The sequence below is a fragment of the Magallana gigas genome, chromosome 5 (assembly GCF_963853765.1).
Source record: "Magallana gigas chromosome 5, xbMagGiga1.1, whole genome shotgun sequence".
NCBI classification, from domain to species: Eukaryota; Metazoa; Mollusca; class Bivalvia; order Ostreida; family Ostreidae; genus Magallana; species Magallana gigas.
Genome location: NC_088857.1, coordinates 47,933,889 through 47,958,927, shown reverse-complemented (window position 1 = coordinate 47,958,927; position 25,039 = coordinate 47,933,889). Strand labels below are relative to the sequence as shown.

Genomic DNA, 25,039 nt, shown 5'->3' with positions numbered 1-25,039 from the left:
ATTACTAGTACAATGCACGTGTCAATAGAGTGAACAATGGGCCTGCTGAATAATATTTTCAATAAATTCGTAATTGATGTAAAGAAACCCAACACTTATTCGCTTAAAACATCAGGATTATTTAATAGCGGCAACGCCATATTGAAATAACTGCCTGCATGTATATAAAATAATTAATTTATATTCAATTGCAACAATTAAATTGTGCGATCATCTACCTGTCGTTACCATAATTTTTATATGCAGAAAGTTTTAAGGTACCTCACTACACCTACACTTATATTTTTAAGACACTGCGTCACAAGATGGCGATTTAAATGTTTTGTTAAATTGTTTATATCGTTCGATTAGGTTGTATCTCGTCGTAGTTCAGTGGTATAAGTATTGGGCTTCTGAACCGCAGATCATGAGTTCTAATCCGCCTGGAGCTTTTGTTCATGTTAAATGAATTAAATTTTTGAAAATGTAATTTTTCATCCAAAATTGCAAATTTTTTTGCCAATGAGACTTAAATTCTTCTTATCCATTTTAATATCTATTATAATCAAGTAATGTTCTGCTGATTTGATATATAAATATAAAATAAATATTTCACGGTGTGGTGAGCCACCTATTAAATTCAATTGATTTTTTATTTGTATCCAAAGTGTGTTAACAATAACTGTGTAGTCTTTGTACATGCAAATAATTTAATGTATAAAGAAATGAGTGTTCAAATTATCTCTTTATCTCAGCAGAATTTTTTTAAAAGAAGTATTTCTTCAAATGGAGATACATCTTTTATTTTTCATAGACATAAATGGTTTAAATGACTGTCAATACGCACACACTGTAATATAATAGCTAAAGAACATGGATGATATAATGATAGACATTAATAAAGTCACATCAGTTGTGGGAGAGAAAAAAAAACCCGTCGAAGAATTTGATTATGCTGAGTGGCTTCTTCTGTGATCATTGCCTGGGTTTCTTGACCACGTTCAAAACAAGCAAAATGGTGGTGATGATATCCAGAACAAGGGCGGCCACACACAGGCCAAATGACCAATCAAGATCCACGCTTACGGTTATTCGGATGGTTTCGGGGTTGTTGTAGTGTGACCCGTATATCAACACTGCAATCAACACAGACACACCTAGAAGGAAAGGAAAAATATTCAGTTTGAAGTTCACATTCTAGTAATTGTAATGAAGCATTAGATCGATATTTTGAAAAAATTAATATATCCTATTATTTTTGGAATCGAATATCTTTTTTTATTGATACAATCAGATTAATCAGTCAGTAAACTGCAATCTTTAACTCGAACAAAAGGAAATGTGGCTCCCAATTCGTCCATCCGAATTTTTTTTTTCAGACCGGAAGCTAAAACACGTCAACACCTCAGTGTTGTTTAAAAACCACAATACAAAAGAGGAGACATGCGTAAATAAAAAGCAAGCCGACATTCGTGATTTTATATAGTAAATCGAGAACTTGCATTCTATTCAAAGCCTTTGTTCATTGTTAGCCTAACCGTTTACAAACTTGTTGAAAAGACAAAAGACGCATTATACCTTTAGAAAACTCCTATGAAAATAAGAAATTTGTACAACATTAGACTTGTACCTAAAATATGAAAAACGTATGAAATTTCAAAGGTTTTTCCTATGGCAGGTGACAGCTATTACCTACGTGACCCAAGTTTAAACCCACGTATGGAATAAATTATTTCAAACAGTCACGTGGGTTCTAGGTAGTCTTGTAAAATGTGCTCACTGTAAAACACTGACACGTTTTAAATCGCTTTCCATCGACTTTTTATGGCCAGGAATGTTTGTTTGATCACTATAGTAATATGCAACTTCAAAGCTTTATTCGATTTTTTTTCCAGACGTAAAATCATGCATAAAGTATTATTCAACAAATGCGTCAATCGATCCACTAACAGAATAATATTGATTTAAATTTTTCCTCCCTCTGATTTAAATAGACACCATTCAAGTAGGTTCGGTACGTTATTTCCGGATTTAGACTATCTACATGTATATGCAGTTAAAAATTCTCGATTTTTAAACTGTATGCTAATTTTGGTAAATTTAAGCGTGCATGTAAATCAGAAGTATCCAACAGGGCTTAAATGTTACGGGGAATTAAAGCACTTTTTTTTATATGTTTTACATAAACACGGCACTGTTCTTTAACAATTTATAATCTACATTATTTTAGGATGTTTATATAGTAATATCACAAATTGTAGCATTGGAGTTCTTGAGAAGAGGATTCTTAAACATTTTCCCTATATATTTCTATGTTAAACTTAAAACCCCTCTTAGGGCCCCAATATTAGTCCGGCTGTCACGATTTTAAAATTTTAAATCTTCACTTTACCGGTATAAACAAGTTTTTGTTTAAAAATTGGCATTTTCGCAATCTTCTCCCTTTTACAAATGATTTGCCCTTTATTTTAGCAATTTAGAATTCCCTTCCCATAAGGATGCATTGTACCAAGTTTTGTTAAATTTGGCCCAGTGGTTCTAGAGAAAAAGTAAAAATTGTGAAAAGTTTACAGACAGACGGACGGACAACAGGTGATCAGAAAAGCTCACTTAAACCTTCAGTTCAGGGGAGCTAAAAATCATATAAAATAATTGAAAGCCGATATTAGTCTCTGTTTTGTGAAATCATATTTCAAAAAAGAAACTTTATCGATCTATCACATAACATTTTGGGGTGTCGAGGAACCATAAATAACTTCCAGTATTGAACCACAACCTCTTAAATTTTCAAGTTTTGGTTTTCATTGAATAGGCTGATATAATGCTTATACAATATATATGCACTAAATCAGAAGAATTTTTAAAAAATAAAAACCTGTGTTCCTTATTTCTTTACCTGTTACAGCCGCCACCATTAACGTTAAAATGTGTAGGATCCGCCTCTGTGATAGATGTGTCACAAACAGACAGACAAACACACCAACAGTGGTCACCACAAACCCGATCAGAGCAAGCGTTGCAAACAGTCTTGTCACGTGTAGAATTTCTGTAAAAAAAAAAGATAAAGAAAGCTCAATTACATGAAATATTGTCATTAACTAATATATATATATATATATATATATATATATATATATATATATATATATATATATATATATATATATATATATCTGTGTCAAAAGCTCTTTTTTATTTCTTCTTTATAAATACAATGTACTATACAATCATTGCGTTTTTTAGGTCATTCCGATGATTTAGCTACCCGAGAAATACATTGTTAACCGAGCCGGAGGTGAGGTGAATTATTGTACTTCGATGGTAGCTAAATTATCGTATTGATCGAAAAAACCCCAGCAATAATTATTTTATATTATGATTCAGCAACGAATTGACACAGACGTTTCAAATAAACTGCATGTTATCAAGCGAAGATTCTAGTTATATTGACCTTCTAGGTCACGTGCAGGTGAACATAACGTTCTGGGGTTTCTTTTCGAGATAGTTGGATATGAGCTAATCAGAGAGCTAGAAATTAATCAATCTATACTACTATATTAAAATAATAGACTCGAATTTTTGGGCTTTAATACCGAAGAAATCAGAAGAGTTCTGTCTTTTGTTTTCCGTATTTTAAACACCATTGGTACTTGAAGATTACCAATGTGTTTTTATTTATTTCTCAATCATATGGAACGCCAAATTAACATATATTCAAACATTTGTACCTATCTTCAAATAATTGTACCTATCTTCAATTAATTGTACCTATCTTCAAATCATTTGAAGACAGGTACAATTGAATTAAAGATAGGTACAATTATTTGAAGATAGGTACAATTGAATTGAAGATAGCTGTAAATAATTATACCTATCTCTAAATAATTATACCTAGGTACAAATGAATTATACTTAGGTACAAATGAATTATACCAATCTTCAATTCAATTAAAGATAAGTTCAATTGAATTATACCTATCTCTAATTCATTTGAAGATAGGTAAAATTCATTTAAAGATAGGTACAATTGATTTGAAGATAGGTTCAATTCAGACATATCTACAAAGGATGTGAAGATAGGTACAATTCAATTATACCTAGGTTCAATTCGTTTTATGTATTGTTGAAAATAATGAACGCTTCCTTGAAGACATTTCAACATGGAGGGAAACGAGGGAAACACCAACTATATTTAATAGATTTTCATATGATGCATTTCATAATAGCAGATTTTTAATTTTAAATCATCTTATTTAAACATTTTTTTCCATTTTTTATGAAAAAAAATCATATTATATAAATAGTGCCTGTTTGGGAGGGTAACAGTTGAAATTGACACCCCGAGAAAACCATTGTCAACCGCGAATGTCTGAATTTTTAAGAAAATTTTACTGCTTTTATATAGGAATAACGTGAATTGTACAGCGAACCGTACGCGCATAATTTTCGCGCATGTAACAATTTGTATTGTTATACTTTCATGTTAAATACTGAAATCTGATTGGTTAAGAGGCAGTTAATAATATTTACTATTACCCTCAGCGTTAGCAACGCACTTGGCAACGGGTAACATTAAAAAATGTTACATGCGCGAAAATTATGCGCGTACGGTTCGCTGTAGAATTCACGTTATTCCTATATAAAAGCAGTAAAATTTTCTTAAAATTTTTAAAAAAGACATTCAGTATAACAAAATAAATATTGTCTGTTTGGAAGGATAACAGTTGAAATTGACACCCCTCGAAAACCATTGTCAACCTCCGCTTCGCGTCGGTTGACAATGGTTTTCTCGGGGTGTCAATTTCAACTGTTACCCTCCCAAACAGGCACTATTTATATAATGTTACCCGTTGCTAAGTGCGTTGCTAACGCTGAGGGTAATGGAACGGATTATGAACTGCGTCTTAACCAATCAGATTTCAGTATTTAACATGAAAGTATAACAAAAATAGTTAAGACCTGATATTGTCCTTTAGGTGCTGAAACCATAACTTTATAGGAATATTTTAAAGATCTATGAATAAAAATTTGGATGTGGCATCCCTCCTTAATAGTAATACTAGGGCCCATATTTGGATACTAGATGTAGTAGATATTATATATCTTTTACAACTGTATCTAAAACCTAGTCAGCTTATGAAAAGACTTTAACGGAAATGACGTACTATACAGGGAGTATTCATTATTGCCAATATTTTAGTAATTGAAGATAGGTTCAATTCAATTGTACCTATCTTTAATTCAATTGTACCTATCTTCAATTCATTGCATTTGTACCTATCTTCAAATCAATTGTACCTATCTTCAAATGAATTAAAGATAGGTATAATTGAATTGTACCTATCTCTAATTCAATTTGAAGATAGGTACAATTGAATTGAAGATAGGTACAATTATTTGAAGATAGGTACAAATATTTGAATATATGTTAATTTGGCGTTCCATACAATCAAGCTTCGCTTATTAATAAGCAACGAAAATTCCTTTTAAAAATCCGGAAATCATGTGGATTTTTTTGGGGGGGATTTTACAATCTTGCGCATGCGTATTACATTCACGCTAAATCACGGGAGGCTCTTTAATTTATGTTTATACAATATCAAATTTGTATGGATAAACTCAGAACCGATACGTGTAAATTTTCATTGAAAATTTACTATATTCTGTTCATCAAAGAAAATACGAGAGATAACTCTAACTCGGTGCATCTAATATGAAAAATTCCGAGATTTCCGAATGTCAACATGGTGTGTAGAGTAATAATCAAAGTACTGAAGTACTGTCGGGAGTTGATTTTATTGATTATTATCTATTTTAAAATCAACGATAATTATCGAATTTTTATAATATGAATTCTCGAACTTTTCTGACAAGAATTTCGAGAAAACCCCATATGAATCATGTTGTATAATATTTAAAGATAGAATTAATTCCATCAAACTGTGTATCAGTAATCGAAATGTTTCTAAAAATTCTACACGTCTGGATCCAAGCAATATTGAACTCTAGTCTCGTTCAACCAGATGCTCGGCTGTCTCCGTTAATCTCCGACTACCAAGAGAGACTCTCTGCTTGTCGGAGATTTGCGGAGACAGCCGAGCGTCTAGTTGAACGAGACTTTATTGAACTCTAGCGTAGGATTACATGCAACTACAAAAACAATTGAATTGTTCGTACTATATAAAATCTTACTGTTTTCAAGGTATTTATAGATACTTTTCTTTTGAAAAACAATGGTACAGCATACAGTACAACGAATTTATTATTTTCAAGATCTACGTCTTGTCAGCGGTGATGATTTGTGCTTAGGTCCAAACACTGTTTCACGTTCGGCTTGCCAGAGTAACTGCATAGAAGAGTTGATTAAAATTAACTCCCAAAAACGTAGGTGAAAAAGTGTCAAATTCTTCTTTAATATGAATTAAATTTTTAGATGAAAGGTATTTACAGCCTCAAATACTGTAATACTGGTTTGTTATGAATGATTTGACTGTCATTTTCAATGCAGCTTCATTAATTTTATCGAGTTTTTGTTTCATTACGGGTACATTTTAACTGTGGTGAAGGCCTGTTCCGAGGCACAATTAGATTATTCTAACTAAGCAGTGTGAAGTGAAATTACTGGCTTTATTGTAGGCTTAACAGCTGCTTAAAGCTTGGTTATGTAAATGTCAACAATACGGTGTATCAATGTATCTATTTCGTGAATAACCGATATCATAATATTATGCAATATGTCAACCCGTGCACGCACGGGTCAAAGTCTAGTCATATGATAAAATAAAACAGCTGAATTAGATTTGCTATCTGATAGAGTGTTCTTGGTTCCACGATTTGAACGGCGGATTTGATCTCGATACCATAGAACATATATTGAATGACCATTTATGTATGGGTTTTTTTCGGGAATAAATTGTTATAAATTTCAGTGTCTGCGCGGGTAGGTTAAGGCAACTCATAGTTTAATGACCGTCAAAATTATGATCAATTTAAAAAATGTTTATTTTTATGAAAACAGCGCTAGATATTAATACCAAGTGAAAGAGTTCACCAAGATATTATTTTCTACTTCGGAATCGACTCAATCTTTGAAGCTGCCGTGCCATGGTATCACGTGACAGTTAAAAATAGATCACTTTTTTACCTTAACAAAAAATCAAAAAGTGTAACACTACCCCGAAGTTCATTTGTATGTTTTCTACAATAATTCGATTGGAAATTAGTTCATGTTTATTAGTATTACTGCTAGAATCCTATTGTACATCGCATAAAATAAATATTGTAAATATTTATCGGAAACCCTCTCAACTTCTAAAATTTCATTGAAAATACTACGTATTTTCGTTTAAAACAACAAAGCACAGGATTCTAGCAGCACTTTTCATGTAGTTTAGGTCATATACCGTTGATATTTACCAAAATCATTTTTCCTAATATCCAGGGTAGTGTTACACTTTTGCCATATTTTGTACACACTGACAGAGGAAAGACTGGTCAAGCCATATAAATGTCGATCCGCTTACCTTATAACACTCGCTGATTAAACAAAATATCCATGCCTGTATTATCCTGATTATATTCGAACTGACACTCATCTAAATCTTAGGTATCTGTATTAAATAAGTCTTATTTCGGCATTGTTTACACTGCATTCCGATAATTTGTCTCCCGACATGATCTTCTCTTTTAAACATGCTTGTGACGTCATCAATGATAATTATACGTAATAGAGAGAAATCGAAGATATATTCAGTTAGAAGAGTTTCTAGTGATATTTTATGTCTGTAATTTTTATAATATAAACCAGAGATAAAGTTAAAATCGACATGTTTCTGAGTAAAATATGACATCATGCTGCTTATTGTGACGTCATATCGATCAGAGGAATTTGATCGCTGTGAGTTGCCTTATCATACCCGCGTGACAACCGAGCCCCTGTGCTTGGTTCTTGAATAGTTTACATGTGTACATGTAGATGAGCATATATCGACATAGAACAAGCATTAGATTAAGTTAGTTTACAAAAATATCTCACAATATTTCACCCAAGCTGAAGGAGAATTCTACAAACACTAAGACCTGGATTCATTGACCCTAACGTGACCTCGCAACATTGGAGTTTGGTTTGGTTGATCAAATTTGGCCTAGAAATGCATATCACATATTATGTAACAAATTTTTAAATAATTTTTGATACAGGAAAGTTCTTGCCTGATGCATCCTCTATGTCGGCGGTACTGCATTCATCCTGTATACAGCCGCCCCATAGCCCCTGGGTGGTGCGCAGAGTCCCTAAAATTATCCCAGTAGCCTCATAGGGGTTAATGGATATTATCCGGGTGACCCAGTGGTAGCTGGAAAATCCTATCAGGTACAGAAGGGTTTGCAATGGAGTCAGCACCAAGCAGATTTTCAGAAACACTGTGGAGGAAGAGAACGTCTCTCCGATCGCCATGATGTATTCAGGGCAGTCGCTGTCTATAGTTCTTCACATTGAGACCCAGGTGAAGAAAGCTCGCTCGAGGGTAACGGAATTCAACAGTGATAGTTTTTATTAGCCCCGCCTAAATCTCGCTTTTATGTCAAGACAGTATTGATGGCTTGAATACATAATGTTCAAACCTTCAAGGCCACAGCTCGATACTTGTTGACCTGTTGTTCCTGCCATCTTTGGAAAACGGGGTGGGGGTGGGGGTTGGGGGGCGTAGTCGTTCGATAGGTCAAATATTGTTTACTAGTACCTATGATCTTTTTCTGGACAGATATCAAATTCGGTACATTCGTTACCTCTAGGGAATAGGTGACCCTTATTGCTTTTGTTGTCATTTGATGAAGGACCAGGATTAATATGGCCCATTCATTTATTATCTCGTGTACACGACTAATTATCTCGTGTACGCGACTTATTATCTCATGTACACGACTTACGTGTATTGTCTCATACACGCGACTTATTATCTCATGTACTCGACTTTAAATTATTATCTCGAGCACACGACTTAATATCTCGTTCGAACGATTTATTACAATGATAATGATATCTCTCCCTCTGTTGCAAACGAAATAGCTTTGCTCAATATATGGAAAAAAAAATATACTTCTTAATGAACGACCGTAGTATATGGGTTTTCCATGTCACTTTTATTATCTATTACTCGGGGTTAAACTTGCATAACACTTAAATTTGTGCTTAATTTTAGAAGAAATGAAGATCTCGATAGTCACTATACCGAAAAAAGAAATGTTTTCATTTTAATGATGAGTATATCAAATACTCCACGCAAACTATACCATGAATGATTTAATTAATTCTCTAGTTCTTTTTAATCGGAGAATCTACTAGTATGTCAAACATGCTGCTTCGTTACTGTTAACTATGTGGCAAATATGACGTAAAATAATACAAGATACATTTTATACTGCATAACGATACACGTAGCTTAATTTATACCATTTTTATTTTTATTTATTTTTTGTAGTTTTCCCCCTGATCATGATATTGCATATTTGATTTGGGTTATAGATATAGGATCTATCATGGTTTGCGACGATATGTGATTTTTATCTCACAAGATGTAACTCATCCATCTCCAGATAGAAGGAGAAAAGTCAATTGCTCGCTCTCTCCCATGCATATAGGATCTCTAATAGTTTTAGACGATATGTGATTTTGTGTCTAACCCTGAACCTTGGCGATGGTACATGATTTCCTTCTAAATACAATGCAATACTATATCGCGATCGGTGTATGGAATGAATAACATGCATCTCAAACTCAATTAATGTATCAAATAAGGGACTCGGAATCATAAATCGTACCCACGGCATATTATGCCGTGCGCACACCATAATTATTCACGCCCATTGATTTTCTTTATTAGATGAATGTGTCCTAAATGTACTTAGTCTACCGGCGTCCGCAATTTACCAGTAAGTTTGTTATTCAGAGTTAGATTTAGCTTGATACACGTCCAAAACCCCTTTTTTGTCATTTTTTGTCATTGGCTGTACCAATTACCACAGGTACATGTACTTGAGGACAGGACACCCCCCCCCCCTCCGATTTAAGACCCCCGGGGGTGATTGACGGGAAATTAATTGAGATCCTTATCTTTTTATAGATATAGATATGTTTCACCAATCGAGGGCCCTCGGTGGGGGATATGCATTAAAACAATTAAACAACATGATTATAACAAATAATGGATGAAATTCATAAATATTGTACTATTAAGTAATCATAGTAAGTTACAATGGGAGGTACAATACATCTGATATAACACATACTAAGTTGTCATACCCATGTGCAAGGGTATACGGATATGAACAGCTGTAAATAAACAATCCCTTAAAGCAGTTGCAATACATTAGTACTGTTTTGGACACATCATATACAGCCCCCAATATGTATAACTATTTGTATTCCATATACAATTCCGTTAATTTTTAGATACAAGTATCTAAAATTAAGAAATGATTTGTTAAATTGAGAGACTTACATGGGACACATATGAACAGATGAAAGGGTTGTGCCTTTTCTCTGTGAAATTGGGTATGGCATGGATGCACATTCTCTATAGAAGCTTAATTATCAAATTGGTCATTTTTTCATATGCTCGTGTTTCTTTCCGGATAGATTGTTCCTAGAACATTTTGGATTTTAGACATCGACGATGTCGTTCATTGTTCATTCGGAAGTTTGGTGGATCTACTTCCCTCGGAAGTGCCTCGGTTTGTTTTATCTGGCTCGATAAATCTTTACATGCAAGATATAAAACTAGAAGAATGTTTTGAGCATCTACAAAACGGTTAAAAACACGGAAAGGCTGTGAAGTAGTGAATGCTTCATTGTAAAATTAGTAATTCTGTGAGAATATGTTCTGGTTCATGTTGATCCTATCGATGTTCAAATTTCCCTTTCTATTTAATAATGCTACCACGTTCACTATTAACATACTGTTTATATATATACTCAATGAACCATTTAATGAATTACTTACGTATGCAACAAACATGCACTTTGCTTGTTTGTAGATATGCCTATTGATTCTAATAGTGCCAAATATTATACACATGTATGTGAGACTGTACAGTCTCATCTAAGGGGGGGTGGGGGGGGGGGGGGGTGTACCATGCAGTTTGCTTTGGAGCAGTCTCTTTTTTAAATTGCAAGTCTTCTGATTAGAGGAAAATAAATCATGATTGTTATGATTTCAGGTCCAAGACAATCAGACTTGACAGCAACACTAAATGGATACCAGTGGACTACTGTTGACGGGGGCAGATAAGCCGTACCAGTGCAATGTGTGCTTCAAGAGGTTTACCCAGAAAGCTCACCTGACCACCCATCGCCGTACCCATACAGGGGAAAAACCTTATGCTTGTCACATCTGTCAAAAGAGGTCACTATTTAGCTTATAAAATTATCAGCTATATCAGCAATATCTTGATTTAGCAATATAGCTTGATGTAGGCCTATAGTCTGTCCCAAGTTATTGCTTCCATCATTTTTGGATGATTTTTAATTGAAGTAACCATTCTTGTCAATGAAGTATAATTAAAATCAATTAAAGGGAAAAATCCAAGACTTCTTCATCGATATCATACATCATCTGTTAAGTGTTTTTTTGAGAATTTCACAAGAACGAAAACATGAACATTGGAGATTTCACAGGAACGAAAACAAGCATTGGAGATTCAAAGTGTGAATGTTTACATCTTTTCTCCATTTGGAAAGACTTTGGACACCTTGCACAATTTTTTAACATTATCATCACAGGTACTTTTATGTCTTTTGAAATGCATGTTTGGTTGTGTAGTAAAACCTGAGGCGATAGAAGGGGCATTTCAAAACGGATAATCTGGAATTTTTTTCATTCTTGTGAATTGATGTAGTTTGGGCACAAAGGTATGATTATCGAGATAGTATGCAAAAAGTGGTGGAAGCAGACTCTTGGGACAGAGTATAGCTATGTACCTGTAGATTGATTAAAAATTTAGCTATGTAGCTCATTTCAGCTATTCTAAATAGCTTGATTAAGCTATTTTATGTAGATTTTTACAACAATTATTTTGTAAGAAATAGAAAAATCGTTCTACTTGCATGATTACTAGTATTTGTATATGTACTATTGACTATTCAAATAGCATCCAAAAACAAAGTTAGTTTCACCATTTCAGCTTTTGATCACTTTTTAGCAAAAAGTACAACTCATTGTTTGGCTAACTGTACAGGTAACCACTATACACTGCCTTGTGTGCGACAAGGCGTGGTATGATCTCAGTTATTACCAATCAATTATCACGCTAAGTTGTTAACCCGAAACTGTTTTGCTTTGTTATTTCCTTCAAGAAGTACTGTAGTCATGAATGGTCATGAATCTATGGCTTCAAATGCATGTAGTCCCAGAACTTTAATTTAGATCTCAAAGTCACATCAAATTCTCTGAAGGAGATGTGGTTTGATGAGGGATTTTTACATCCAATATTTAGAGAACAGTTCAAGCTAAAAACCATTACTTTTTAAAGTTTAGAGACTTTTTATTCCCGTCGATAATGTTACAGATTTAAGAAAATTATCAAGCAATTCTGAATAGTTTTTATTCAGATATTTAGCTTTTTCAAGCTATTCTGCTTAGCTTATCAATGCTATATAGCTTTCTCAAGCTATATATAGTTCAATCAAGAGATTGCACAGGGCCTGATTATTTTATTTTATATTCTTTAACATTCTGAATTTTGTATTATTCCTCTTTATCTCTGTAAAATCACATTAATAATGAACAATTAACAATAACACATGCACAATTTACCAGTTAATCAGTCTAAACAAATTGACTAACCATATTTTGACTGAAAATGCCATCCTTATTTTATTTTTTTTTGGGGGGGGCAACATATAAGGGGGATATTAAACCACAACTAGGTTCAAACTCATGACCCTTTTGTAAAAAATGACTGAGGTAAAGGATTAATCCACTGGCCAGTGTATAGGAGTGTGGCATAACTGAGCCTATTCATCACACTATCAAATAATCCACTAACTTGGATATTCATTTTTACATTCAATACATTAATGAATTCATTAATATTTTGGCATTGAAAAGCAAACGTGAGAGTTCAAATTATATTAAGTGATGAAAAAGAATGTTCCTTATTGATGATGTACAGTGGGGCCTCAGATATCCGGACGCCAGATAACCGGACGCTTCAGTTTACGGACGATTTTATTTGGGAACAGATTTTTTATACGTTATGTTGTCTCATTTATCCGGAATTTCGCGTTCCGGATCCGGACGGTCTGTTTTTACCACAAAACACTAATTTACTACTTATCTTGCTTCATTTAACCGGACGGTAAAATTTGATGATACCCTACTCAGTACAAAAGATTACCCTTGTCAATTAAGTTTCACACCTTTTTTACGTGCTAGACCCTCACGAGTAGCTTGTATAAATACACTGACTTCCCAAATCACTTTCAAAAATTGGAAAATTGCGAACAACAGTGTATCACACACATATCACACTTGGACAGAAAGAATTCAGCTAGATTCGGTTATCATTATTGTCCGGTTAATATTTAATGACAAAATAATAAAATAAAGTAGAGTTCTTTATCTCTTAAACACGTTCACTCTAGCATGTGTTGCTATATGGTATAAAAGGCAAAAAAAAAAAAAACTAGTATCAACACTGGGAGCCATTGCATACAAATACATTATCTTTCATGACAACAATGGACACATTTCAGATATCCGGACGCTTCACCTATCTGGACGATTGAACTTGGGAACGAAAGCGTCCGGATAACCGAGGCTCCACTGTATTAAAATTGGCAGAAGGGAGTATATATGTTGTTCTTGCTAATGATGTTTTGACTGATCTGGTGTTTTATTGACAGGTTCGCGCAGTCCTCACATCTTAATTCCCACAAGAGAACTCACACTGGAGAGAAGCCATATTACTGTGTGATTTGTAGTCTGGGCTTCTGTAGAAAACAACGGCTGGAACAACATCTGCGAGACGTCCACAATGAGCAACAGACACCATTATCCAACCTCTCATCCTCAGAATTTCCTTCTATGGAAGGATTTTCTAGTGCAAATTTCACAGAGTTAAAATCTGATTCAGTCAGCCAAGTCAATCCAGTAGCAGCTAGTCACAGAAGAAAACCCAACGTTGTAAACCGGTTCAGTATTGAAGATCTCAGTTCTGTGGGCTCTTCTGATAATGCAGAAGATGGCACAGATAAAATAGGAAAGACTTCTCAGCATGGATCACCGGACACAGACATGATTGCTCTACCACCTGACTGTGTCAATTTCTCAGAACCAAGCAGTTGCTCTGAATCGAAACCAAAGAAGTCGAGAAAAAAAAGCATTAAACAGGAAAAAGGTGATGACAAAGAGATGAACTTCACTGAAGGTCATCAGGATTCTGGAGACGAGGCTGATGTTGGAGACGGAGCCAGTGTCACAAGTGAAAGCAATATGTCTGGTTCCGAGATCAGTCTTTCATCTTCTCCACAGAAAACCCAGCTGTTTTCTGCCATGAGTAAAAACTCTAAATTGATGGCTCGTTACAACAGCTTGTGTAATAAACCCTCATCTACACTTCTAAGTCCATCATCTATTGGAACTAACTCCAGAATCTGTTTAGTCAATTTCACCAACGAGGATTTGTTTACGCACATGATGTCGCGGGATGATGTGTACAAATGCGAATATTGCTGTGTGATATTTCAAGATGCAGCAATGTATCATCTTCATCGCAGCATGCATGACAAAATGGATATTCGGTGTTGTAATATGTGTGGCAAGTTGGCCAGTGACAAGTATGACTTCATAGCACACTATTTAAGTGAGCATAAATGAAGCGTTCTTGCTGTTATAATAAAAGATAAACTTAATTCTGTTCAGTATCAATCATTTTTTTTTCATATTAAAACTCTCAATGTATAAAGTACTAGCATTGGAAGTCGGTGTGTCTGCTTGATTAATTCTTGTTCTTTTTTTTGTGTTAAAATTTATCAAATAAACACCGAATCCATTGTTTACCAACTGTTTACTAGTAGATGGGCAAGGTTGATAGTATTGTTCCAGTCTGTATGAATCACAATTTCAATTGTTATTTATGATACACCGACAAAGGGGGGAGGTTGTGGTTTCGGGGAATTTATTGTAGGCCTATTGGTTTCTTTAAATGGCATTAAAGTTTAGTTTTTCTGTATGAAAGAGGGGGAAATTTTCCTTAATAGCTATTTTGCACATGCAATGTACTACATAAAATTTCTGTACATAAAATTTCATTATTGATTTTCTAAAGATAATCATTATTGGATAAAAAACAACAAGATCTGTTATTGACTTATGGCAAGCATGCTCTCAGAGAATTCATCTTACACAGTATCTGAGTTTGAACTTTATGCATGTTTTATGACTTTCCCACACATACAGGCAAAGATATCGGATGCAATATTAAATATCGTAAATATCTGCTGCAGTGAAGAACTAAACTCTCTATGAAGAAATATCACCAACATTTATCATTTAGTAACTATTGTAATACTCAATTACTTCGTATATGGAATAATATATTTTATTTTGAAATAGACTATAACAGCATCCTTGAACAATTGGATGCTGCATATTTTTGATAGACACCAAGAGTATATAATCAGGAAAATCTTAATATTTATTTTATAGAAAAAAGTGAAGGAGATTTTGTTTTATTGACTCATTTGCTAGAAATATTATAATGTTGTAATACACTTTTCTGTTCAATTCATATAAATCTAATTTTATTAAAGGGTTAGGCATGGTTTGTAAGAAGTAATATATGGTCTCTTAGTGATGCAATGCACAGTGTATAATAAATACAGAACATTTCAGTTTCATTTTACACAAGTTACATGTATAAAATGGATAAAAACCTAGCTACCAATGACAATATTATAATAAAATACAATTACTAATACATAATATAATGTATATAGTTTTATCTTTTCTCTGTTAATCTCTCTATATCTCTCTGTTTTTAGCATAATACATGTAATCTATATTTACTCAAAACAGCAGGAAATATTAATGGAAATTTGTTTGGTTTTCCCAATAGTACTGCAGAAGTGCACACATAAAACAAAAAATTGACTTCAACACTTCAACAAAGACACTATGAGTCTTGAAATAATGGCATTTATCAAAAAATATAATGTGTTGCAGAACAGATATTAGGGGACAAATTAAATGAAGTAAAGAAGCGAAGACTATCAGTACAACTTGTTTGCAAAATTAAATGATGACTCTACTTCCGGTTTCGCTTTCTCTAAAACATCATCATTGATTTGCAATTTGCGATCGTAATTTAAGATGAACTGGTTTAATGGAAGTATACCTGATGCCATCCAGAGATCAAAACAACAGAAAGTTGTGTTTATTGTTTATGTATACGGTTGGTGCAACTTTTTGAATTTCATACTTTTAATTAGATCTGATGTCATATCCAGAAGTGGTGGGGAGGGGGGTTGTCGGCAAAATTTTCAAGTGTCTCTGTTGATATACTAATACCTTATATTTAAATGTTACTGTATAATTAATATGAATGTTTAATTTATATTTTGAGTGTTGCCAACTATGTGATTATGCAATTATGATTGACAGGTTTATCTGAAATTAATGTTTTAACTTTGTGCCGTAGCAAGGATTGATAATCCAACTACCTGGTATATCAGACAGTCAGATCTGTTTGATCACCAGCACCAGTAAGTTCAATGGGTAGAACAACTGAGTAGAGATTCAGGGGCTTTAGTTCGATTCCTGATCTGGTCTGTGACTGTCATTATTTCTCCCATCCTGTTACATTAGGTATAGTAGTGCCAACCCCTGGAATTGACTGGTTATCTCTTGCCAGAGGAAAGAACCTTAGATGTTTATCATTGAAGGTGATGATCATTTCAGGGGGAGGAAAGTGACAGTGATACGGGTGCTAGATAGCTCAAGGAGTACAGCACCTGTTAAGAGATTTAGGGGCGGTCATATCAGGTTCAAATCCCAGTTGGGTCAATCATTATTTCTCCCATCCCGTTACATAAAAATGTGATAAAATTCAAACTTTGATATGCTTAGTAGTCTTATAGAGTCACTGTTACAAAATTATTGTTATTTTTTTATAGGCCAGAATGACTTGACAAATGAAATGGACAAAGTTTGGAATGATCCTGAGGTGGTGAACTTGTGCAATAATGGTGGATGTGTTGCTATCAAAATGGCAGCAAACAGGTAATGTACTGTACACCAACTTTTATTCACATGCATGAACATTTTGAAGGTTTCAGAGAGTTTCATTATTAAGAATACAATCATGTTTTTCTTGATCACTGCAAAGTTGCTTTTTATAAGTGTTTCTTGTATTTTTTTTTTTTAAGGAATATCTATAAACTTACTCATGGAAAAAATTGTTTTTAGTCATTTTGTTTCTGGTCAATCATGAAATAAAGTAGTCGAGCAAACAAAGTCAGTTAGCAGTATGTTAGTGATTCCTATCCTCTTTACTTGTCATAGAGAACACAGGGTGCTCACAGTTAGTTGAGACAACTTGTGTCATTACATACTACATAGTGACAGTTTCTTTCCTTGGATTTACATGTGTATATGAAGAATGTAAATGTCTCTGAAAAAAAGATTTTGTGCATGTACATGTAATTAGAATTCATGCAAGTGTTTAACTGGTGTGAAACAAATACACGTTTATTTTGAAATCTACATGTCATAAAAAAAAACTAATTTTGTTTTTGAATTTTCATATAAAGAATGTTTTTTTTACAGTAATGATTGTGCACATTTCTCACAGATCTGTATCCTTTATGTGTATAGAATATTATAAGTTTATTATGTGACTGGGCTATAGATATGTTTATTCACTAATCAAGGCCCCTCGGGGGGGGGGGGGGCATTATATGCATTAAAACAATTAAACAACATGATTATAACAAATAATGGATGAAATACATAAATATTATACTGTTAAGTAAGCATAGTAAGTTACAATGGAAGGTACATCTGATATAAAACAAACAAAGTTGTCATACTCATGTGCAAGGGTATACAGATATAAACAGCTGTAAATACACAATCCCTTAAAGCAATACATTAGTATTGATACAGACACATTATATACAGCCCTAATATGTATTTGTATTTCATATACAATTGTATGTAGACATATTATATAATTATACATTTGGGATATATTTTCAAGGTAGGAAAATGAGTGGAAGTATAGAATTTTATAAAGAGGGGTGAAATTAAACTGTATTTTGTTGGCCTGACTACATAGGGCACCAGAGGACAATGCCTATTGCAGCATATGGCTATGGCGTATCTGTGTGGTCTTATACCCTAAGCACTCAGGCCAGCTTAAAGGAGCAAAAGTTTTTGAAGTGTTGTCTTGACTACAAGGGGCACCAAGGGACAATGCCTATTGAACAGTCAGTGCAGTGTTGGCAACTTGACAGTCAGTCTTGTACCCCATGCAGTCAACACAGCATGTGAGTGTAAAATGATAAACATAAAATAAAATGCTACAAGGTATACTTCAAGTCTTGTTAAAATCATATTCCATTGTCCTGAATCATCTTACATATTTGAGTAAGAATGTTAATGTTTTCATTGGTAATTAGCCATATGAGCTTTTCGTGAATTGCCCTTTTCGTCAGGGTCCATTTTATCAAAGTGCTCACAATATATCTGTATAACTGTACATGTATAGGAGGGTTGTCCCAAAATTATGTAGATAGATCTCAAAACTCAAAATCTTATACAATCTTTGATATCAAAACATAATTTTAATGCAAATTACTTGAACCCTGTGTTGCACAAGTTTCATCTTTCTGTGTATTCAATTAAGAGAATAACCCCACTTGTCTACGCTATGTTGGGACTACCCACGTACGTAGTACATTGTATAGGGAAGGAAGGAATACTTGATAACCTTCTACCAAGACTGGCAACATAAAATACGAAAATTCTTTTTCTGATATTTTTGGATTGTCACATGTACATGTTGAAAGCCCTTGACAATAATCAGACCCAGTAGTGGTAGTCCCCTCTACGTATTTTATTGGGGTCAATGGAGCCCCCATTGAAGTAACAGCTGGACACAAAGATACGCCAGACTTCATCCAAGTCCTGAAAAATGTTCTCAAGGTATGAGCTTGCTTAAATACCGCATAAAAACCTTCTTTTTTTTTGTCTTAAAGATTTTTTTTCTATAGTTTTTGTAAAATTAAATAGTTTATGACATGATAGGGTATTGTAATGTGAATTTCAAATATTTACTTGCATTTTCATATTTGACATGTAAATAAAAAAGAAGATACATTTCAGACTATCTAGGAAGAATGTTTATACCTAATAAAAAATGAATGGTTTTTATGGGGTATTTTACAGCTACACAATGACCAACTTGGAACAGCCCAGTCTAACCTCCCAACTGGAGGGGCCCAGCCCGGGCCTTCCACAGAGCCCAAGGCCAACACAGAGGACAAACCCCCACTGGAGGAGAGGGTACAAAAGTAAGGGGACATAAATCATGCCTGTAAACATTGCTCTTATCTCTAATATATTAGCTGCATAATGGTCAGGCTAGCGGGATATATTGTGGACTAGGAAATGAAGCTTCTTTTTATATGTTGTGTTAATCTATTGGGGGCATTGTATATGTATCAAAGATTAAAAGCATGAAAAATTTAGCATGAAATTGGAGGCTTTGTATATAATCAAATGCAAGGATTAGATAAATGCAAAATTTAGCATTGAATTCAGATCTTTTTCTGGTAATCTGCTTGGAGCTGCATTGTACATCATACTTTATGATTTTTTTTTTTATTTCAGAGTAAAAGGAAAATTAGAACAGAAAAAAGCAGAAAAAGAGAGGCTAGAAAAAGAGGTATTATAAAAGGAAATTCAATAATAGTGAAAGTACACTGTACCTAAAGCTACAGTACCGTAAGCTTGTGATTGGGTGTTGATGAGAAATGTGAAGGGGTATGAATACTTGTAAATGTATTTCATAAGCTGAATGAACACTTCTTAAAATCAAGATTTTGACAATCAAAGAAAACCATGTCATGTAAATTGTAATCTAATAATTTGTGATTGTAATGTTTTTGGACAGATAATTTAAACATTTAATATATAGATGCAGGATAAAAACATTAACACAGAGTACGTACATTTAAAAAAAAATTATCAAAATTATGTAATAATTCTTGTTGTTTGAAGCAGTAATAGTAACCATAAGTTTAATGGAAATGAAGAAAACATTTGATAAATTTAATACACTGTGGTATCACATAACCTTACATGTTCTTCATTATAGAAAGAGAAACAAGAGGAAGCAGAAAGAAGAAAACTAGGGAGAGACCTACAGAAACTGAAAGAGTTCCAAAAGGAGAGGGAGATGAAGGAAACCGTTGATCAGCTGAAGAAAGAGAAGGCTGAAGAGAAACGACAGAGGGACAAAATCAAGGAACAGATAGCCAGAGACAGGTAGGTAAAGAGGAGTGAAAGAAAGACAAAATCAAGGTACAGATAGCCAAGGACAGGTAGATGAAGAGGAGTGAGAAAAAGACAAAATCAAGATACATGTAGCAAGACACCGGTATGTATAGATGAACAAGCATTCTGAGAGTATTGCATAAGCAATACACGTCCCCTACCGGTTTGTAGAAATTTGTGAAAACAATGCGCTGCTATGCATAATATCATTTCTGACCGTCTCAAGGGACCAACCCGATAACGAACCTGTAATAATAATACAAAAATCCCTGTCGATTAAATTTACAACACAATGCTTGACACTTTTTTACAGAACTTCTTTGTTTGTTAGAAACAATAAAAGGAATGGTACAAGTAATGCACGATATTATTACTGACAACATACTTTCCTCGTTTATTTGATACACACCGAGCCCGATAACTAACCCGAACATTAAAAAATTGGAATATTAAAAATTATTTTTCTCAAAAATATGTCAACCAGACGCTACAAAAGTGTAAACTTGTTCTGAAGTTTAACATTTTGAAGCTGTTCAGCAAATTTCATATTATTCCTCAAACGCATAAAGAAAAAAAGTGTGGAAAACTGAAGTGGGACAGACAGACGGACGGACGGACAGACGGACTGACGGACGCAGAGGAAAGCTATAGTCCCCTCCGGTGAAACCGGTAGGGGACTAATAAGTGCATTGCATGCAAAAACAGCCAACTAATTGTCAGTGATATAGCTTTTCAATGATGAATGTATTTGAATACTGTGACTACTAAGAAAGGTAATGGCCATACATTATAAGAACCATGTCCTATGATATAAAAATATCACATACCCGGTAAATGTATCTCATGGACATTCAGGTTAACATTCAGAAAACCTTTCAAGTCATGAACTTTGTACAGATTTTGATTTATGTTGTGAGGGTTTCATTGACAGGGAGGAAAGAGCTGCGCGGTTTAAAAAAGAGACGGAGAAGCAACAGCAGGCGCAGGAAGAGAAGAAACAGGCCCAGCTCGCGGCCAGACAGAAACAATCCTCGGAGGAGGAGGCCAAGAAAATGTAGAGAATTGTTTAGATAATCAATTTAAGACAAGTTTTAAAAATACTCAAAATATTTGCAATAAACTGTAAACCAAGTACTATTTGTGTGTGTGCGATAAATATCTGCAAGCAAGTTCTGCATTTAGATGATTATTGTCTTGGACCAGAGTCAGTTTTTTAAGAAATTAATAAAATGACTGCTTTCTTGCGGTGATCTGTTTTCAACTACCGGTAATTATTCTTGAAAAAAAAGAATTATGTGTATAATTCTTGGTTTAAAGTATATCTTTTTTATACAGAAAGTTTTTCGTGTGCATTCTTACAACTACAATATTTAAGAAAGGGTCTCAAATTTAATAATCGACAAAAGAGTTAATAATGAAATAATCTTGGATAATGAAATCTAATTATTTTCAGGGAGACAGCCAGAATTCAAGTGCGACTCCCGGATGGAACTTCTCTATTGAATTCATTCCCCTCCTCCGACACTCTCCAGTGTGTGCATTCAGTTGTCTCTCAGGTAAGATAACTTTCGCTGAACTTTATTATTCATGTAACTCAAGTCGTCAGAGGCATGTTCAACAGAGGGAGCACTCGCCAAAATTTCATATACCTGCAACACAACGAGCGCACTGTTGAACACGTCTATGATTTCATATGGGGCAATATATGTAGATTTCATGATTACAGTAAAAGGGGAAAGAAGCGAAGGTGAAATTTTCATTTGCAAAATTTATCAGAACAAGGCAGTTTTGAATATCGTCAAATGCCATTTTATATCGTCAAATGCTATTTATGACACCTTTTTCAATTTCTTTTTGGTGCATGTATACCATATACAAAGATTATTTCTAATATTTAATAAATGACAAAAGTTTAATCTTTCTAAAAAAAAAATGGATTGTATGAGCTTTATGGGAATTTATCACTTGAACACCCTGGGAATATATTTTTATTTATTTATATCCCCATAGACATAAAAAAGAAATGATACTGTAACTTTTCCTGAAAACATTTCATCAAGGAAATGACAGTTTGCACACCCACATATACATTTTGTTTAAGTCATCCCTGAAGATTGATCTTGCAAATTTAAATAATTTCAGAGGATTTGTTAGATATTGATGTATTAAAAAAGAGGGAGATGTGATTAAAGTTGATTACATTCCAAGTTATATTTGTTTTCCACTATACAGCATGTCGGCTCTGATGTGACCCTATCCACAGTCTATCCCAAGAGAACTTTCACCACAGACGACCTCTCCCAGACCTTGTTGTCTCTAAATCTGGCCCCTTCTGCAGTACTGATAGCTGTACCGGTATGTGAACACTTAGTTTCTCTTCCCCATGTGAAAAAGTTAATTTTGTTCAATTTTTTTCAAAGATGTTTTAAGATTTATGAAGAAAAAATTGTTTTGTCACCTGTCAGCATCTTTTGAATTTGGTGTTACTTGAAACTCGTTTTATATTTTTATATATTATATACTTTACTTAGTGATATTAAATGTATGGTACCAGTATATTTGTGTATTTACATATATATTTAAATTACTGTAAACGTACTACATTTGGCTGTGCATTCTATTTAGCGCTTTTGGCGGAATGTGACTTCCGCTAAATCAAGTACATCGCTAAATGACATGGATGTATGTATAAGAATAGTCACATTCAAGAATGCGCTATTTCAAATCTACGCCAACTTGTTCAAAAACTAATTTCCACAAAATATCGTACACGCCAAATATAATACGTTTACAGTAACTTTTCGCTAATGATACCAAATTAAAGCGACACTGCTCAATATAACCTTTTTGGATGACAATTTCTTGAAATCACATATTTCATACATGAAGAAGGCATATTTGTGTAATATATGTATGACACATTTTTCAATTATCACAAAAGGAAAGGATTATTTATGCAAATGAGATTTGTTAGCAAGAGATGTAAAAACTTATCATCGTTGGCAAACATTTTCAGGGAAAACCATCTGTGATATCCAAGCAAGGAAACAATGGGGGTGGAATCCTGGCCTTGTTTTTTGCTCCGTTCTTATTTCTGTGGAACATGATCCGTGTATTCTTGTTTGGTGACAAAAGATCATCCCAGCCAAAGCGCGAGGACACTCCAGACGCAACAGAAACTCCCGATGAATCTCAGTCCACACGACGGAGGGACAGACCCCAGACGTAAGTACACACCTAATACCATCCACCCTTTATCAGACATTAATGTACTTCCTCAATAAACTACAGACTTGGGACAAAAATATTCGCACAATGATGGCAGCCATTTTGTTTATCAAAAACATTTGCCAGCATTTAAACATATTTTTTGTACCACATGTATTTGGCTTGCACAGTATTATTTCATTCATCATATATATAATTTATGAAATATGTATTTTTTGTTTGATAAGAGAATTTACTTCATCAATATTCATGTATCACATTCTTACAAAATAGTGAAAATGGAATGAAGAGAAATTACACTTTTTCATAGTTTTTAAATTAATTTTTAATGAATTTTTGAATTTGTAGAGCCTACCAAAGGCGACCCATCAGTCGGGGTGACGGGAATGTTCGACGTTTGGCAGACATGAGGGATGATGACGACGAAAATGCCACTTGGAATGGGAACTCTACCCAGCAAATGTAACAACCAATCAATGAGAGGCTTACAAAATGTATTCCACATTAACCAACCAGAAAGTGGTTAATGCAAGCTTTTGGACCAACAATTTTCATGTTTCATAGTGGAAGTGTGAGATTTTGTAATTATCTCCCTAACAAATTATCTTCAGTAAACACACAGAAGATAACTGTATTCAGATAATGTTTCTGAACCTTTGCTTACATATTTTTAAGTGTTTAGTTTTGTTTTTTTTTGTTTAAACAGTTGGTAATTTAATTTATGGTGTCTTTTGTGATAATAAAAGATGACAATGTTGTTTATTGGTACAGTATATCTGGTTTTCACTAAATAGAAATGGGCAGTCAACCTTAATAAAAAAGGGGACAATAATTGGACAAACTTGAAGATAAAGTCCAGTGTCATTGAATTGTCAGGAATTGAATAAATACATCTTTGCTATCCAAAGGCATTTAGTCTTCTACCTCCCCATAAACGTTTATGGGGAGCATAGTGGACCAAAAATAAATATTTATCAACATTTTTAAGATTAAAAAAAAATGACGTCGCTAGAGCATTGAAAACCTACATGTATCACATGTACAATTAAAGGTGTTGTTGTTCTGGCCACGGGTTCTAAAATTCTCTTCCACATCGTTTAATATCACATCAGCCAGGTGGATGGAAGTTTAGTTCAGGAAACAAAAAGTAACTACACAACATTGAGATGGTGACCTTCTCAATGGGCCCAGCTTAAATTATGGACTATAGGATGAAAAGCATTTCAGAGAATTTTTCTTTGACCTTGCCCTATAACTTAGAAATTTTCCATATT

General features: G+C 34.0%; 3 protein-coding genes across 7 annotated transcripts in view; 2 read left to right on the top strand and 1 right to left on the bottom strand.

Annotated features, from left to right (window-relative positions):
* LOC105336575 (RB-associated KRAB zinc finger protein) overlaps nucleotides 1–15,035 on the top strand; it is an 86,284-nt gene extending 71,249 nt beyond the window's left edge. The window contains exons 2-4 of one of the 4 annotated variants that reach the window (XM_066085974.1): nucleotides 10,735–10,787; nucleotides 11,197–11,381; nucleotides 13,883–15,035. In XM_066085974.1, coding sequence (XP_065942046.1) covers nucleotides 11,230–11,381; nucleotides 13,883–14,855 — 1,125 coding nt within the window. In that variant the 5' untranslated portion in view covers nucleotides 10,735–10,787; nucleotides 11,197–11,229 and the 3' untranslated portion in view covers nucleotides 14,856–15,035. Of the gene's footprint in view, nucleotides 1–10,628; nucleotides 10,847–11,196; nucleotides 11,382–13,882 lie in introns of those variants that run through there. The other 3 variants (XM_034458230.2, XM_011440938.4, XM_011440939.4) reach the window with 3 other exon arrangements.
* Nucleotides 744–8,577, bottom strand: LOC136275859 (uncharacterized). The gene is made up of 3 exons (XM_066085975.1): nucleotides 8,191–8,577; nucleotides 2,876–3,025; nucleotides 744–1,136 (listed from the first exon to the last, which is right to left on the bottom strand). Exons 1-3 carry the CDS (start codon nucleotides 8,432–8,434, stop codon nucleotides 955–957), a joined length of 576 nt encoding a protein of 191 aa, XP_065942047.1. The 5' UTR covers nucleotides 8,435–8,577; the 3' UTR covers nucleotides 744–954.
* A 1,238-nt stretch (nucleotides 15,036–16,273) lies between the features above and the next one.
* Nucleotides 16,274–24,522, top strand: LOC105337599 (UBX domain-containing protein 4). 2 transcript variants are annotated; one of them, XM_066085972.1, is made up of 12 exons: nucleotides 16,274–16,431; nucleotides 17,153–17,258; nucleotides 17,805–17,833; nucleotides 19,066–19,184; nucleotides 19,428–19,552; nucleotides 19,872–19,926; nucleotides 20,359–20,528; nucleotides 21,469–21,591; nucleotides 21,991–22,093; nucleotides 22,770–22,892; nucleotides 23,554–23,762; nucleotides 24,114–24,522. In XM_066085972.1, the coding sequence occupies exons 1-12, from the start codon at nucleotides 16,350–16,352 to the stop codon at nucleotides 24,229–24,231; spliced, it is 1,362 nt and encodes a 453-aa protein (XP_065942044.1). In that variant the 5' UTR covers nucleotides 16,274–16,349; the 3' UTR covers nucleotides 24,232–24,522. The 2 variants fall into 2 exon arrangements, with proteins under 2 accessions (XP_065942044.1, XP_065942045.1); XM_066085973.1 differs by lacking the exon at nucleotides 16,274–16,431 and adding an exon at nucleotides 16,891–16,921.
* The last annotated feature ends 517 nt before the right edge of the window (nucleotides 24,523–25,039 follow it).

Bases quoted from the DNA above. Each gene is read 5' to 3' on its own strand.
- LOC136275859 (XM_066085975.1), bottom strand. From the start codon at position 8,434: ATGGCGATCGGAGAGACGTTCTCTTCCTCCACAGTGTTTCTGAAAATC. The intron at 3,026-8,190 runs GCAAGAACTTTC...TTTTTTTTACAG, and splicing joins CGACATAGAGGATGCATCAG to AAATTCTACACGTGACAAGA. The intron at 1,137-2,875 runs GTAAAGAAATAA...CTTTCCTTCTAG, and splicing joins AATGGTGGCGGCTGTAACAG to GTGTGTCTGTGTTGATTGCA.
- LOC105337599 (XM_066085972.1), top strand. From the start codon at position 16,350: ATGAACTGGTTTAATGGAAGTATACCTGATGCCATCCAGAGATCAAAA. The intron at 19,927-20,358 runs GTATTATAAAAG...TCTTCATTATAG, and splicing joins AAGAGAGGCTAGAAAAAGAG to AAAGAGAAACAAGAGGAAGC. The intron at 21,592-21,990 runs GTAGAGAATTGT...AATTATTTTCAG, and splicing joins GAGGAGGAGGCCAAGAAAAT to GGAGACAGCCAGAATTCAAG.